Below are 16,664 nucleotides of genomic sequence, written 5' to 3' on the forward strand. Positions count from 1 at the left end.
GACCTGCCGTCTAGAGACAAGCGTTGAACCTGCTGCGGCTTTGCTCTCCGGTTCCGCGCTCTGAGCGTTGTGAGTTTCAAGCCTTCGTACGAGGCAGAGATTTCGATGAACCCAGTGACAAAGAGCTTTAGGGATTTTCTTTGTCTTCTCTTGCACGGCCCATAAACACCATGGATGTAATTTTCCAAGCTTTGTGGACATTTTGCAGTAGGAAAAAGCATAAAAGAGAACAGCAACCAAAGTGGGCTGGAAAGGTTAACTGAAGGCGGAGTGTCATGGAGTCCCCGGGCGATGCTCTGGAACTGCTCCCCACAAAGCCAGTCAGGACTCTGGGGACCCTCCTCTCCCTTGGAGCAGACTGTCTTCAGGGCAAGAAGCTCACACGGGCTTCACCTCCTGGGTCTCTCTAGGGAGCATTCAGCCTATGCCCCTGTGTGCTTCCCACAGCGAGTCCACCCAGGCGGGGTCCTGGGGAAGCCAAAGGGTTCTGCACCCCCACTTCGCAGTCAGACGTGACTCTCAGCCAGCCAGTAAAACAGAGGTTTATTAGATGACAGGAACACGGTCTAAAACAGAGCTTGTAGGTACAGCAGCGAAAAGGACCCCTCGGCAGGGTCCATTATGGGGTTCAGAGAGCCAGACACCTATGTCTGCCCTCACTCCTAGTCCCCAGGTAGCTCCAACTCTCAACCCCCCTCCAACCCCTCCTTCTCTCGGCTTTATCTCTTTCCTGGGCCAGGAGGTCACCTGATCTCTTTGTTCACCTTTAGCTATTTCCTTGCAGGGGGGAAGGGGCCCTGGCCATTTGTTGCCATGAGACTCCACACCACTCCCAGAGTCCAGAATAGAGCCCAGGAGACCTGGTTCCCAGTCCCCCTGCTGGCTGCCTCAAAAGAACAAAAGGGAGGACCAGAGACAACTCTTCATCATGAACCTTCAGTCAAACCAATGGAGTGTCACAGAGATGAAGGGTGCCAGAGAATGGCACTGTTCTCCTACAGCCCCTGTGGGTTCTGCCTGCGGTCCTCTTGCAATACCCAGATGACAGTAGCACAAGGAGCAATGAAGGGTCACCAACTCTTGGGACTCCATTTCCCACAATGTCCTGCCTTGTGAGCTGTGATCCACTCCAATCTCTCATGCTCAGCAAGACTGGGTGACCCCAACCATGTTCACTGTATTGCCCTGGGGGTGCCGTGGCACAGGGAGCAAGGCAGGGGATTAGCAGGGGGTGCTCTCCCCTGGCAGGCAGTGCTGGCTGCCATGCCCTGCATAGTGCTAGGGCGCGCTGTGCTTCAGGAAGGGGCGTGAGTGTCTCCTTATGGTGCATTGTGCTGCTGGACTTGTCAGCTCGTGGAAGGTGTGCAGAGAAGCTAATGACATGCAGGGTCGTTAAATCCCCACTGGCTCGTCTTGTCCCCAAAATTCCCACCTCTTCTTCCACTGGGCACAGAAATCTCGCTCTCCTGAGCTCATGGATAAAGGTCTGCGCCTTTTTACAACAGCTCCGGTGTCCTACACTGCGGGGGTTGGATGGGTCAATCTTGGCTGGGATCGCTGCTCACTGACATGGCAGAAAAGCTGCTCTGCCCCACAGGAGGGGGGCTGAATGGAAGCGCTGGGTGTCACGTTCTGGGGTTTGATCCAAAACCACCTGCCCTGTAACTCTGGTGCCTTGAAATGCTCGGCTGCTACAGCTCCGTGTCTGCACATTCCCGGTGAGCAGACAAACATTTACTGAGTGTCTGTGATCAACAGCGCTGGTTTAGCAACACCAACTCCAGCAGCCTGCTTGGTACCTCCCATACCCTGGTCCCCAGCAGCCTCGGTTACTGCTAGCCAAGAAACCCCAACATCCCCTCGGCCTGAATGTCCCTCAAACCATCTGCCCTGAAATGTCCAGCCCTCTCCTGCAGCATCCAGGGAAATAATAAGGTTCTCTGCTCCCTTTAAGAGACAATCCCCAGCTGCTCCCCACATTAACTGGAGTTACCAGTGCCTTGAATTCAAACCAGCCCTGGGTTGGTTTAGATTGAAATAAACCAAGTTTATTAACAAGAGGCCATGGGTTAAGCGATGCGAAGTGAAAAGAAATCAAATTAGGGTTGGTTACAAGTAAATCAAAGGGAAAACACACAGCTGAAAGGCTCAAACTCAAGGCAGCAAGGCACAGTCTGCGTTGAAGGTGATTTCGCTTTCCGGTTATTCTTGGTCTGGCCTGGGCAACAGGCTCTCGATCCTGACCTTCCTGGGAAGTGTGAGGTGCTGGTTTCCCTTGTTGTCTTAGGGGGAAGAGAATTTGGGGGTTCACTGTCCCTCTCCCTGTAGTCAGAGCCGGCTCTACTGTTTTTGCCGCCCCAAGCAGCGCACCGAATTGCCGCCGCAGATGGCGGGAGCAGTCCGTGTACCGTTAGGGAGGCACGCACGTTTCCAGGGCGGTGGCAATTCAGCGGCTCCTGTCTTCAGCCGGAAGACAGAAGCCGCCGAATTGCCGCCGCGGGCAGCTGAACATAGAAGCTGCCGCCAAATTGCCACCGCCGCGGAAATGCACGTGCCGTCCTAATTGCACACGGACTGCCCCTGCCACCCGCGGCGGCAATTTGGTGCACTGCTTGGAACGACAAAACCACATGGAATGCCGCCCCTTGCAGATTGCTGCCCTAAGCACCTGCTTGGAATGCTGGTGCCTGGAGCCGGCCTTGTCTGTAGTTCAGGAGAACATGTCTCTCTGTGTTCATTGACACTGCTTCAGGAAGGAAGGTCACCTGGGGGTGCCTTCTCCTGCCCTGTCCATAGCTGAGACGTCACCTCCTCTCCTTGGTGGCTCAATGGCTTTGTTTAACGCCCATGTACATCCTATTTCTTTTGTCACTGGTCACCCGGCTTCATTTCTATTCAAGCCCTGGGCAGACCTGGTTCCCCTGTGTTCAAATACAGGCTTTAAAACAGACTCACAGAGGTCGGCCATATCTCCACCTTCAGCGTTCTCACCTATACTCCACAGTGATATTATTGACCAGTGTGGTGGGAGTTTGAAATGATACCTCGCAAGGCAGAGTTTGTACACACATCATTGCAACCTCTTGTACGGTGTGAATACAGGATTGTCTGGGTTCACACTGGGCAAGCAAATTCTGTGCACAAGGGTTGTGCAGCTGTGAAACAGTGGCCATGCCCCACCTCGGATACAGCTACATTTTGGTTGGTTGCTGAAGTGTTCATGGTTCCCACAGCCGTTTCAGATCCTGTGGATGTTTCTCAGTCCTCACACCTGGACTTTCCACCAGAACCTCCCCCTCCAGGTTGTAATTCAAGGGGAGAGATTGCAGATCAAACGGGTCACCTTGTGGAGAGAATCCAAGGCACAGAATGAAGGGCCCCCTTCCCAGAACACGCCAGTTACCTGGATCTAGAAGCAGCAGTGGGAGACGAGGAAGATGAGACCATTAATGAGGAAGAAGGAGCCACCCACCACCAGCTCCCGGACCCAGAGGAAGCTGCGAGCTGCAGAGAAAGGAGAAGTTCGAATGGAACCAGCAGGTTAACATCCCTGCTGAGCGCGATGCATATGATGTCCGTGTGCTTGTGCCTCTAAGACTTGTGATGAACTCCCCTGGATCTCAGGAGCCATCCAGCTGAGATGTGAAACCCACCCACAGCCCTTCTCTCTTACACTGGTGGACACCGATTCCTGATTCTTCCCATCTGTGTGTCTGTCCCTCTGCTGTCTGCCTGTCGTCCAGCACCACCGTGACCTGCCCTGTCCTCATTTGGCCATCAAGGGAACTGGGCACGAGTGTGTGGGGTTAGGAGGGTGAATTTGTCTGAGGAGATGTTAACAGCCAAGAGCCGCCTCACCTGACACTGTGACATTCCCGGTGACAGTCACGGCCCAGCTCCTGGGGGACGGGATCCATCTCCCGCCCACATTCTCCTCATACCCGCAGCTGAATTCCCCGGTGTTGTTTGAACTGTTCAGTGGGATTCTGAGCACAGAGGTGTTCATAGAGACAGTCCTGGGCTCTGTCGCGTTGATCTCAGACCCCACGTCCCCAGGGATGAGCTCGGCTCTGTCCTTGTAGAAGTGAAACCTCTGCTGACCGGTGTTCCGCGGGGCCGTGCAGGTGATGAGCAGGGGGATCCCTTCGCTCACCACTCCGGACGGGGGATCCACACTCAGTGCCGGCTGGGGAGGGGGATCTGTGGGGAGCAGGAAATGGGAGGGGTCAGCTGGGACATGGCAGTGGGTAATGTGGAAATGGTGCCTAGAATTCCACTTATTCAGAGTTGACCCGTGTCCTCTCTCCAGAGCCTCTTGTTTCATCTCAGGATCCTGAGGGTCTCCCCCCAGAAATGAGTGAGAAGTGGGTTAGGAGGAGGGGATTCCGTCCTTCAGATACTATATGGGTCCCAGATGTGGGATCAGAAGGAGGCTGGCGTCACCAGGACATGACTTGTTTTTTGTTATATCTCTGTTACTAATGTCCCAGCCCCTGATATTTCTGGAGCCCTCTGTAGATAGGGAGGGCCCAGGACATCTGGCGATCCCGCCCCCTCTGGACATACTGTTTGAGAGCTGGGTGGCCCTGCTGGGATTCTACCATCCCAGGGGGCAGAGGCACAAGGCGGCCATGTTGAATATCCAGATCTGTATATTCTTGGGCTAGTTGAGCAGCCATATATTGTGCTGCTGTCTGAAAGTCAGCCAGATTGGAAATCAGGCAGCTTCTCCAGTTATGTAGACAGGCTGCTGCGGGGACACGGTGAGCCAGGGAGCTGGACGGGGGCTGGAAAAGACAAGGGGGTCGGGGGAGGAGATGGCTTCTTGGACAACTGGTGACATAGAAGCAGAGGAAGGGCCAGTGAAGAGCAGAGGAGGGAGGGATCCTGGGCACAGACCCCAGGCAGCCCCAGCTTAGTGCCCAGCAACCACGTCCCCGCCGGGCCATGCAAACACTGAGCAGCAGAGATCTCACTGTCGGGGAACCCCATGGGACCAGCGTCCCCTCCTTGGTACCTGAGGGGGCAGCTCCTGCCCAGGGCCAGCTCAGCCTGCAGGGACAGGGAGGGGAGGGCTTGTGCAGCTGAGACCAGGCAGTCAGGGAGCTGCCCCCAGCAAGCACAGACCAGGCTTCCTCATGCTAAAGGCAGGTGGCAGGAACATGCCCCAGAGCCCTGGGTGTCCCCGAGGAGCATCACACATGTTCTTTGCTGAGTAGGTCATACTGATCACTGACCATGTTTGATGCCCAGGTCTGTGTCCAGGCTGGTGGAAGGGACTGGCTCTTCCCACCTTGGATCTCCCGGCCGGATCGGGGTACCCGGTACAGACAGGTGCCGAACTCAGAGCCCCCCAGCTGTTCAATGCTCTAGGGATGAGTGAAGCTGTCCCTGAATGAGCCCCCAGCTGAGGTGCTCCATGCCCCCACCATGTTGAATTGGATCCTTCAGCTTTGTGACCCCAGGGGCAGCCCAGCATGTGAGGGGAACAGGTTCACTGGGCAGGTCCCCAGGGAGATCAGGACTCAGGGAGAGGGACGGGTCCGCAAGTGGGTCTGGAAAACAGGGGTCAGGGTTAGATACAGAAGGTCCGACCTGGCCGGGATCTCTGGAAGGCCTGGGAGGTGAGAGGCAGATGTTACCAGGTCAAATTCATCTGAGCAATTAGAGGGGGATGGAGACTTCTCCATGGGAAACTCCCTGTACCCCTGTACCTCACTGAGCTCCAATCCTGCACTGTGCCCACATGTTACCCAGCAGGAGACAGTGGATTATCCCTCTCCGGCGTATTGCTGCCAACGTGGGGACTGGGTAAGATGCCATTAACGGATCCATCTCTTGATGATAATCATGAATGAAGTGCTAGTTCTGGAGGCTTAGAATGGACAATGTAGCAAGCGCCCCAAAGCAGTGCCCAGGGCTGTGAGCTTCCCCAAAGCAGTGCCCTCCACATGACAAATTTACTGATCAGCTGGGAGCCTCTCCCTGCTGTTGGGGAGCCCAACCTGACCTGGGTTGTCTGGGGGATGTTTAGGTTGGATATTAGGAAAAACTTTTCACTAGGAGGGTGGTGAAATACTGGAATGGGTTACCTAGGGAGGTGGTGGAATCTCCTTCCTTAGAGGTTTTTACGGTCAGGCTTGACAAATCCCTGGCTGGGATGATTTAGTTGGGATTTGGTCCTGCTTTAAGCAGGGGGTTGGACTAGATGACCTCCTGAGGTCCCTTCCAACCCTGATATTCTATGATGCTATGACACCAGGGCCTGACAGAGACCAGAGATAGGGGAGATTTGGAGTTTGGTTCATTAAACCTCCCTAAGTTTTCAAATGTTACTACTGACTGGCAGGCCCCGAATCCCAAAGTAGCACCTATGCCCCCTCCAAACACACCAGGGGATCCAGAGACCCAGGGAGTGACACTGAGCAGAGACGGGTTGAAACTGACCCGGTGGACGGACCCATCTGGAGCTGAGAAACTGAACTGTGTCACACCCGGTACTTGGAGCAGAGATACCCAGCCACAGGGTGAGCAAACAGCAGGAGACAGGGGGTCTGAGCATGTCAGGGTCACAGATTCACCACTTACAAATATCAAGTACTGTGAGCTCAGTTTACATGCATCCGACGAAGTGGGTATTCACCCACGAAAGCTTATGCTTCAATACGTCTGTTAGTCTTAAAGGTGCCACAGGACTCTCTGTTGCTTTTTGTGAGCTCAGAGTGAGTTTGGGGGCAGATGGACGGACTGAAGCGGGGGGAGGGAGGATGGAGAGAATGTTCTTTAGAAATGACGTCCTACTCAAGTAAATAATAACCCCCCTCAGTATGAAATAAGTTCCTGCCCCCTCATCCAGCCACACCCACGGATTCTCCCGCCTCCACTTCATCCCAAGCTCCTCTGAACAGTTTGCTCCCCTTCCAAAGGGCTCCAGCTGCTCCATTGGAATAGTGCCAGGGTGGATGGATTGAGACCCATGAAGCGCACTGGGACCCGTCCTATGGACCTGAGAGTGGGGTCCTTGAGTGGGCAGGTCTGGAGCCCAGGGCAGGGGGGAACCAGGGTCTCTGATGCTCCCTCTTCATCACCAAGGGAGACAGATGAAGCAGCTGCCAGTAATGCTGGCATGTCAGGCCGCATAGGATGGCCTGACGGGAGACCCAAGGCTTGGGGTCACCTGATTGGCTGGCACCCATTACCTAAACCAGGAAATGACCTGGCTGAGGGCCGTCAGAGCAGCTGTGACATCCTGCTGCTGCGTGGGACCCTGCTCTTTGCCTGGCTCCTGAAATCTGCCTCCAGCCCTGTTCCTGCTCCGCTCCCATCCTGGTTCTGCCTTGCTCCGAACTTGTTCCTAGTTTCGGCCCTGCTCAGACAATCAGGCCAGACCACCTACGTCCTGGCTCCCAGCACCCAGAGGGGGGCAGAGGGATGCCCCATCACTGGTGATTTTTCAGTCTGGACGAGGTGTTTTTTCTAACAGAGCTGCCCGAGTCCAAGCAGGGTTAATCCAGGGCTGTTTCATGGCCTGTGTTCTGCCGGGGGTCAGAGCAGACTATCAGTTGCCCCCTCTGGGCTTGGAATTGATGTTTCTATGATACTGACGAATGTTACAGTCCTGGCCCTAAATCTGGGTTTCAGTTAACACCCCAAGTGATCAAATCCTGATATGAACTGAAGCAACTTCTATTGATTGCCTGGGAGCTCCCCTTCTTCCCTCCCTCCCCATATCACTGCCAGCATCCCTCCCCCTGCACCTCCAAACTACCAGAGTGCCCAAGGACCCAGGGATTGGCAGTGACCGGAGACCGGAATGAAACTGACCCAGTGGGTGCCCTTGTTAGGATATAGATATTCAGGACGGCCTGAAATATTGGAACGGCCTTCCGAGGGAAACGGTGGGGGCGACGGACCTGTCTGGTTTTAAGATTAAGTTAGATAAGTTTATGGAGGGAATGGTTTAATGGTAAAACATAGTAGCCAAGGAAAACCAAGCAATGGTAGGTAAATAGTATAATGGCTAACAGGGGTCAGGCTAGAGACTCTTGCCTACATGCTCGGGGTCTTACTGATCGCCATATTTGGGGTCGGGAAGGAATTTTCCTCCAGGGCAGATTGGCTGAGCCTCTGGAGGTTTTTCGCCTTCCTCCGCAGCATGGGGCAGGGATCACTAGCAGGAGGGTCTCTGCCGATTGAAGTCACTAAAACACAGGATTGGGGACTTCAACAGCAGAGTCAAGGAAGGGTAGGGACGGTTTTGTGGCCTGCAACATGCAGGGGGTCAGACCAGATGATCATAATGGTCCCTTCTGACCTTAAAGTCTATGAGTCTATGAGTCTATGAGGACTGTCTGCAAAGGCCTATACTTTACAAATTAAGGTGTATTCCTATCACTTAGCTAATTATAGCGGTACAAAACAAGAATCAAAATCACTGTCTGTCTGTCTATGGTAGGGTTACCATATTTCAGCAAGCAAAAAAGAGGACGGGAGGAGCCCCGCCCCGTCCTGCCCTAGCCCCGCCCTGCCCCACCCACTTCCCGCCCCCCTCAGAACTCCCAACCCTCCCCCCCGCTCCTTGTCCCCTGACTGCCCCCTCCTGGGACCCCTGCCCCTAACTGCCCCCCCAAGACTTCACCCCCTACCTAAGCCTCCCTGCCTCTTGTCCCCTGACTGCCCCCTTCTGAGACCCTCCCCCCATCCTAACTGGCCACCTAGGACCCTACCCCCTACCTGTGCCCTGACTGCTCCAACCCTTATCCACCCCCCCCACCCCCAGACAGACCCCTGGGACTCCCACGCCCCATCCAACCACTCCCCACCCCCTGACAGCCCCCCCCCAGAACTCCCGGCCCATCTAAACCCCTCTGCTCCCTGTCCCCTGACTGCTCCGATCCCTCTCCCCACTCCTGCCCCCTGACAGCCCCCCCCCAGAACTCCCAATCCCCCCCCTGCTCCTTGTCCCCTGACTGCCCCCTCCTGGGACCCCTGCTCCTAACTGCCCTCCAGAACTCCACCCCCTACCAAAGCCTCCCTGTTCCTTGTCCCCTAACTGCCCCCTCCTAGGACCCCCCCCCAAACTGCCCCCCAGAACCCTACCCCCTACCTGTACCCTGACTGCTCAAAACCTTATCCACACCCCTCCCAGAAAGCCCCCCCCGAACTCCCGATCCCCCCCGTCTCCTGACTGCCCCCTCCAGAACCTCCCTGCCCCTTCTCCGACCCCCTGGCCCCCTTGTCGTTGGCCTTCGGTTCGCCTAAGGTCTCTCTGGGAGCTTGCTCAGTCTGAGCCGTTCTCCCGGCACGCTGGGCAGCAGTGCAGGAGGAGCTCCAGACTGCCGGAGGTGAATGCAGGGAGGGAGGGAGGGAGTGAGTGAGCTCTGCTGCAGGAGGGAGGAGGGACTCTCTCTCGCTGTCGGAGCCACATGTAAGTGGCACCATCCGGCTGCCCTGTTAGCCGCGCATACTCTGCAAGGGGGGGGGAAGTCCGGACATTAACAAATTCCCCCCGGACGCTATTTTTAGTTCAAAAATCCGGACATGTCTGGGGGAATCCGGACGAATGGTAACCCTAGTCTATGGGCCTTCGCTCACTAGGACAGTCTGAGGCCTTGTTCTTAGGCTAAGGCCTTTGGCTAAGCGGCAGGGGCAGCCATACGGTGGGAAGCGAATGGTCACATCCTCACATCCCAAACCAGCCCCACTGAAATAAGGTGGGATGGGCTGTTAGGACACGATCCTGTCCTGATAGTGCCCATCCCCACCAGATAAAGAAACAGATCTTAAGATGGTTAAAGAGAACTTAGTTTGGTAGCATCCGGTCTGGCAAGAATTCACTTATCAATAGCTGGGATGTGAAATCCTCATTTCTGTGTTGTTCTATCACTGTAGTCCCCACTTCCCTATTGATTGTCTGTATAATCTCTGTCTGGATAGAATCATAGAATATCAGGGTTGGAAGGGACCTCAGGAAGTCATCTAGTCCAACCCCCTGCTCAAAGCAGGACCAAATCCCAACTAAATCATCCCAGCCAGGGCTTTGTCAAGCCTGACCTTAAAAACCTCTAAGGAAGGAGATTCCACCACCTCCCTAGGTAACCCATTGCAGTGCTTCACCACCCTCCTAGTGAAAAGTTTTTCCTAATATTCAACCTAAACCTCCCCCACTGCAAGTTGAGACCATTACTCCTTGTTCTGTCATCAGGTACCACTGAGAACAGTCTAGACCCATCCTCTTTGGATCCCCCTTTAAGGTAGTTGAAAGCAGCTATCAAATCCCCTCTCATTCTTCTCTTCTGATTGTTCTGTGATTGTTTCTGTCTGCTGTATATTTAATTTTGCTGGGTGTAAACCAATTAAGGTGGTGGGGTATAATTGGTTAAATAATCATGTTACAATATGTTAGGATTGGTTACTTAAATTTCAGTAAAATGATTGGTTAAGGTATAGCTAAGCAGAACTCAGGTTTTACTATATAGTCTGCAGTCAATCAGGTAGTAAGGGGGGGAATGGGAACAGGGATACAGGCAAGGCTCTGTGGTGACAGAGCTGGGAAGGGGGACACCAAGGAAGGAAATTGAAATCATTGCTTGCTGGAAGTTCACCCCAATAAACATTGAATTGTTTGCAACTTCGGACTTCGGGTATTGTTGCTCTCTGTTCATGCGAGAAGGACCAGGGAAGTGAGAGGATGAAGGAGTAAGCCCCTAACAGCCCTGTGTGGAGCTGAGTGACTGGGCTGTATCTCACCCAGTACATGGAGCAGAGATTCCTGCCGTTTGCTGCCCCATGGCAGGGTGACAGGGGGTTTCACCTGTCACTGCTACTGAGATGGGTCGGCTCATCTCTGATGGGATCTCTCGCCCAGACTCCATCTTCCAGTAATCACAGGTGTACGCTCTGGCATGCGATCCCGACACCCCCAACAGCTGAATGAAATCAGTGTAACTGTAACCAGGTAAGAACAATCCCTTGGGGTCAATTCTCTGGTTGTCCCTGAAGAACTGGATCCGGGCCACAGTGGACGCCCCAGCAACTGTAGCCCACGAAAGCTTATGCTACAATAAATTTGTTAGTCTCTAAGGTGCCACAAGTACTCCTGTTCTTTTTGCGGATATAGACTAACACGGCTACTACTCAAACCCAGCAACTGAGCACGTCAGGGTCACAGCTTCTCCAGTTATGTAGACAGGCTGCTGCGGGGACATGGGGAGTTGGGAGGGGGCTGAAAAAACAGTAAGGGACTGACTGTCATACAGCAGAAAGTAAGAGAGAGACAGTGTGTGTGTGCGTGTGTACGTGCGTGCGTGTGTGTGTGCGTGCCAGGGCCGGCTCCAGGAACCAGCCTGGCAAGCAGGTGCTTGGGGTGGCCGCTCCGGAGAGGGGTGGCATGTCCAGGTATTCGGCGGCAATTCGGCGGACGGTCCCTCACTCCTGCTCGGAGCGAAGGACCTCCCGCCGAATTGTCGCCGCAGATCGCGATCGCAGCTTTTTTTTTTTTTTTTTGGCTGCTTGGGGCGGCCAAAACCCTGCAGCCGGCCCTGGTGTGTGTCCACTACCCCCTGCTAGAGATGACCAGCTCTGCTCTGTGTGTGCAACATTCATCTCATTAACTGCAGGTTCTGGATTGCCCACAGGAAATGGGGGGGTCTCCGTAAAGCAAAGGCATCAAGGGAAGCTGGAGAAAGCACAGCAATCACCTGTCACAGAGATGGAGACCGGGGCACTCTGCACAGATTGGATCTCCCTTCCGGATGGGCGTATCCAGTACAGGCAGGTGTACGACCCGGAGTGGTCTAGCTTCAATTTAAAGTTTGTGGCCCAGGAGTTGGATAAGATATCAGATGGGATGATGCTTCCCCTGTACTTGTAGAACTGAAATCTTGTACCTGCCTCATCTCCACGGGGAGGCGAACACGTGAGCCGAACAGACTCCCCGATGAGGTGCGGGGGGCTCAGGGGGAGGGTGGGGGCTGCCGGGATGTCTGGAAAAGACAACGGGTGAGATTTCACTGTAGGAGAAGGGGCTCAGAGCCAGGAGAAGGAGATGGAGAGAAGGTTGTTACTGGCTGACAGTAGTGGGGGAGCGGATACCCATAGAGGAATCGTTGCTCCCTTGCAATCCCACTGTACCCCAAACTAGAATCACACCTGTCATAACTATAAAGGGAAGGGTAACAGCTGTCCTGTGTACAGTACTATAAAATCCCTCCTGGCCAGAGACTCCAAAATCCTTTTCCCTGTAAAGGGTTAAGAAGCTCAGGTAACCTGGCTGGCATCTGACCTAAAGGACCAATAAGGGGACAAGATACTTTCAAATCTTGGGGGAGGAAGGTTGTTGTTTGTGTTCTTTGTTTGGGAGTGTGTTCGTTCTCGGGACCGAGAGGGACCAGACATCAATCCAGGTTCTCCACATCTTTCTAAACAAGTCTCTCCTATTTCAAACTTGTAAGTAAATAGCCAGGCAAGGCGTGTTAGTTTTCCTTTGTTTTCTCAACTTGTAAATGTACCTTTTACTAGAGTGTTTATCTTTGTTTGCTGTACTTTGAACCTGAGACTAGAGCGGAGTCCTCTGAGCTCTTTAAGTTTGATTACCCTGTAAGGTTAATTTCCATACTGATTTTACAGAGATGATTTTTACCTTTTTTTTCTTTAATTAAAAGCCTTCTTTTTAGAACCTGATTGATTTTTCCTTGTTTTAAGATCCAAGGGGTTTGGATTTTGATTCACCAGGAGTTGGTGGGAGGAAGGAGGGGGGATGGTTAATTTCTCCCTGTTGTAGATCCCAGGGGGGTTGGAACTGTATTCACCAGGAGTTGGTGGGAGGAAGGAGGGGAATGGTTAATTTCTCCTTGTTTTAAGATCCAAGGGGTTTGGATTTTGATTCACCAGGAGTTGGTGAAGGTTTTTCAAGGTTTCCCAGGAATGGAATCCATTGAAATGGTGGCAGCAGAACCAGAGCTAAGCTGGTAGTTAAGCTTAGAAGTTTTTCATGCAGGCCCCTACATTTGTACCCTAAAGTTCAAAGTGGGGATCCAGCCTTGACAACACCACACTCCAATATTACACTGCACCCCAACATAGCACCACGCTGCACCCCCTCATCATACCGCAACCCAATAGAAGAGGAAATTTCAGCCCTAGACACCTTCACACTGCACCCAGTACGGAATCGACCTGCAACCCGATGTACCCATCAGGTTATTCACCCCATTTTCTCCATTCTGGGGGCAGAGGCAGAAGAGGGGGGAGAACCCATCAGCCGACCATCAGACCTGCCTTGCCGTAGCTAGAAAGTACTGCACAGAAATGAGGAAGCCAGGGTGGATGTGGGGAAGGGAGGGGGGAGTTTTTCCACCCACCGCGTTTCCTCTCACTGCTCCCCTGTATCTCAATGAGCCCCAACCCTGCACAGTTCTCACATGTTTCCCAGCAGGAGGCAGGGACACTCTGTGTGGGATCCGCTGGCTGGACTGGGTTGCCCAGTGCACAGCAGGGGTATGGGACGGGTGGTCTCTGTCTCAGCTGTGACCATCAGCCGGTCACTCCACTGGGACCAGGGACCTCTTCAGAGACCAAATCCCTGCTTTGAGAGAAGAATTTGTATCCTATGGTGATTTCACCCCCAAATGCCGAGCACCCCAGGGTAGCACCTTCCCCTCTGATACACAAAGGCAGTAGAGAATCCTGGCATATTGGTGCCAGCAGGGGGTCAGGGTAACATGACAGTAACCAATCCCTCTCCTGATAGAAATCATGACTGAGGAATCCAGGCAGCTGCAGGGATGAAGATTCACAGTGGGTGGCCCTGACAGTGCCCAGCCAGGTCTCCAGTGCTGTGAGCTTCCCTCGAGCAGTGCCCACCTAGGACCCCAGTGCTGGAGCTACCCCACAGCAGTGCCCTCTCAGTGCTTATTCTTTGCTGATCAGGTGGGACCCCCGTACCCACCACAGAGTGTCTGAGATGCGGGGAGTGGCCTTGACTAGAGGCAGGGAGTAAAGCTGAGGTGTTGGGGTGTGTGACTCTATGTCAATTTTCTATTAATATGGTGCATGCCTCAGTTTCCCCTATGTGCTGCATGGGGAACGTTTACTCTTTATAGAGACACAGATATTGGGTGTGGCTGATGTGGACTGACCCAGATGGACTTTGCTGTAACTTTCTGTTCTCGACGGTAACTAAGGACTTTCTACGCTGGTTCCGAAATAGCCAATAATCCTCCTGCTGTTACCGCACTCGCTGAGAGTCATTGCAGTTTAAAGAAAGTGGGGGCGCGTTGCTCCCTTTGGGTGTGCAAGTGTCTGTCTCAGGTGTGCAATGAGATGGTGTCGCTGTGGGGAGCTCGAGGCGTGACCCAGGAGTGCTGAAGGCTCCAAGGTTCAGTCCCAGGAGGTGCTGCAGACAAATGGCCCCTAGTGAAGCTGTGACCCTACGGGGGCTGACACATGGAAGGGGCCCTCCCAGGCACTGCTCCAGAGCGGCTCTAGAGCACCGCACCTGAGGCTCTGTCACAGGGTGGGATCAGATCCCTAGAGACTCTCACATCAAACAGCAGGAAAAACAGGGGCTCACCTGTCACTGGGATGGAGACGGAGCTGCTGTTCCTAGATGAGATCTCTCGATAGGATTCCTGTCTCCAGTACGCACAGGTGTATGTCCCAGCATTTCCCTTCTCAGCTGTGAGCTCCAGCCGGGCACCTTCATTCGGGGGTTGGACTACGCTGGGGTCCTGCTGCCCTTGATAGAAGAATCTGTATCTCCAATCCAGCTCACTCCCAGGAGCCGAGCACGTGAGGGTAACCCGCTCCCCTGGGAGATACACTGTGTACTCGGGGTCCAGAGAGAGCGTGGGGGCAGGCGGGGGATCTAGAACACAGGCAGAGGGGTCAGTGCAGAGGGAGAGGCCACGATGGAAAGAGGAGAAGGGAGAAGGGGGAAGAGAGAAATCCTGGACAGACATGATCACAAACCAGCCTCATCTCACTGCCCAGCACCCACCCCACATGCTGGGAAATACACCACGACAAATAAACCATGGCCCGTCTCTCTCTCTCTCTCTCTCCTCTCTCTCTCTCTCTCTTCCCCCCCCCCCGAGATCTTTTTATAGATACCAAGGCCAGAAGGGACCATTGTGATCATGGAGTCCGACCTCCTGTGTCACGCAGGCCCTAGGACTTCCCTGAATTGATTCCTCTGTGACCTAAAGCAGATCTCTGAGAGAAACATTCAGGCTTGATTCAGAAATCGCCAGCACTGCAGAATCCATCATGACCCCTGGGGAATTCTCCCAGTGGTTAATTCCCCTCACTGTTAAAATCTGTTCCTTATTTCTAGTCTGCATCTGTCCAGCTTCTGCTCTCAGCCTTTGGGTTGTGTTCGTTCTCTGTCTGTTCAATTGAAGAGCCATCGATTATCAAATTTGTGTTCCCCAGATAGGAACCTTCTCGTTGTTACGCTAAACAGCTCGAGCTCCTGGAGTCTCTCACTCTAAGGCAGGTTTTGCAACTGTTTAATCATAACCCTAACCCTGCCCTACTCCGTCTCCAATTTATTTCCATCCTTGAATGGTGGAGACCAGAATTAGATGCAGGATTCCAGCAGCGGTCGCCCCAGGGCGAAATCCAGCGGTAAGATTGCTCCTCCCCCCCGGCTTGTTTGTATGTGCATGTGCCATCACCCCACCCCTGAGAGGCAAAGAGGAGGAATTATCCCCATTCTAATGGGGGAAACTGAGGCCCAGAGTTCATCATGAGCTTAAAGGAGTTAGGCCCCCAACAAATCTCAGTGGGATTTTGGCTCCAAACACCCTTAGTCTCCTTGGAGATCACCAAGGGAAGTGACTGATCCAAGGTCAAGGGGAGAGTCTATGGCAGGGCTGGGAACTGGACCCTCTCCAAGTCCCAGCGCACTGTCGAATTGTCAAGACACATCTGGCTCAGGGCTTCCCATAATGTCTACCATGGCACTACCTAGCAGTATAAATTGGACCCAGACCTACTGAGACCCAGTTCAGTGTCCAAACCACACATCCAGTCTGCCACCGGTGGGGTTTCTGGGTTGCTGATCGCTGCGGTGTCTAGGTGGGTGACCAGCTCCTGGCTGCTCTAGGAAATAAACCCTGATGTAGATTTTGCCAGGGAGAAGTGGCTGAGGAGTGGGGATGGGGAGGGACTTTGATGTTCCTTGTCCAGCCACCAAGGTCTCTATGTTCTCTCACCAGGTGTAACTGGGCAGAGGCTGGGAAGCTGAGGCTGGGAGGATCATTGATGGAACCCCGACAGCCCCATTCCCATCGTCCTTGTCACCCCATGCTGTCCATCTGGGGATGTTGGGGAAAGGAGCTCAGCTGGAGGTGGGGGAAAGGGTTTGGGGGACTGGCATTCAGTAGAGATCCATGTATTTGTGTGTCTGAATTTGTATGTGTTTGTGTATGTGTGTCTTTCCCTGCTGTCCCCTGCTGAAGGAGATCAGCCCTGCTCTGTGTGTGTGACATTAATCTCATTGGCTGCAGGTCCTGGATTCCCCAAAGGAAATGGGGTGTCTCGAGAATGTACAAACTCCAAGAGAAGATGGAGACAGCTCAGAGCTCACACGTCACATTTATGGAAACAGTGGAAGTCTCCACAGATTTCATCCTACTACCTGATGGCTCTACCTAGTATGC

General features: G+C 53.6%; 1 protein-coding gene across 1 annotated transcript in view; it reads right to left on the reverse strand.

The window, feature by feature from the left end:
* Positions 1-2,026: 2,026 nt before the first annotated feature.
* The window catches only part of LOC122173027 (Fc receptor-like protein 5), a 40,997-nt gene continuing 26,359 nt past the window's right edge, over positions 2,027-16,664 (reverse strand). The window contains exons 6-9 of the mRNA XM_065566531.1: positions 14,573-14,866; positions 3,859-4,200; positions 3,404-3,504; positions 2,027-2,282 (exon numbers count right to left, since the gene is read on the reverse strand). Coding sequence (XP_065422603.1) covers positions 3,410-3,504; positions 3,859-4,200; positions 14,573-14,866 — 731 coding nt within the window. The 3' untranslated portion in view covers positions 2,027-2,282; positions 3,404-3,409. The remainder of the gene's footprint in view (positions 2,283-3,403; positions 3,505-3,858; positions 4,201-14,572; positions 14,867-16,664) is intronic.

Source organism: Chrysemys picta, chromosome 13, assembly GCF_011386835.1.
Source record: "Chrysemys picta bellii isolate R12L10 chromosome 13, ASM1138683v2, whole genome shotgun sequence".
Lineage (NCBI taxonomy): Eukaryota > Metazoa > Chordata > Testudines > Emydidae > Chrysemys > Chrysemys picta.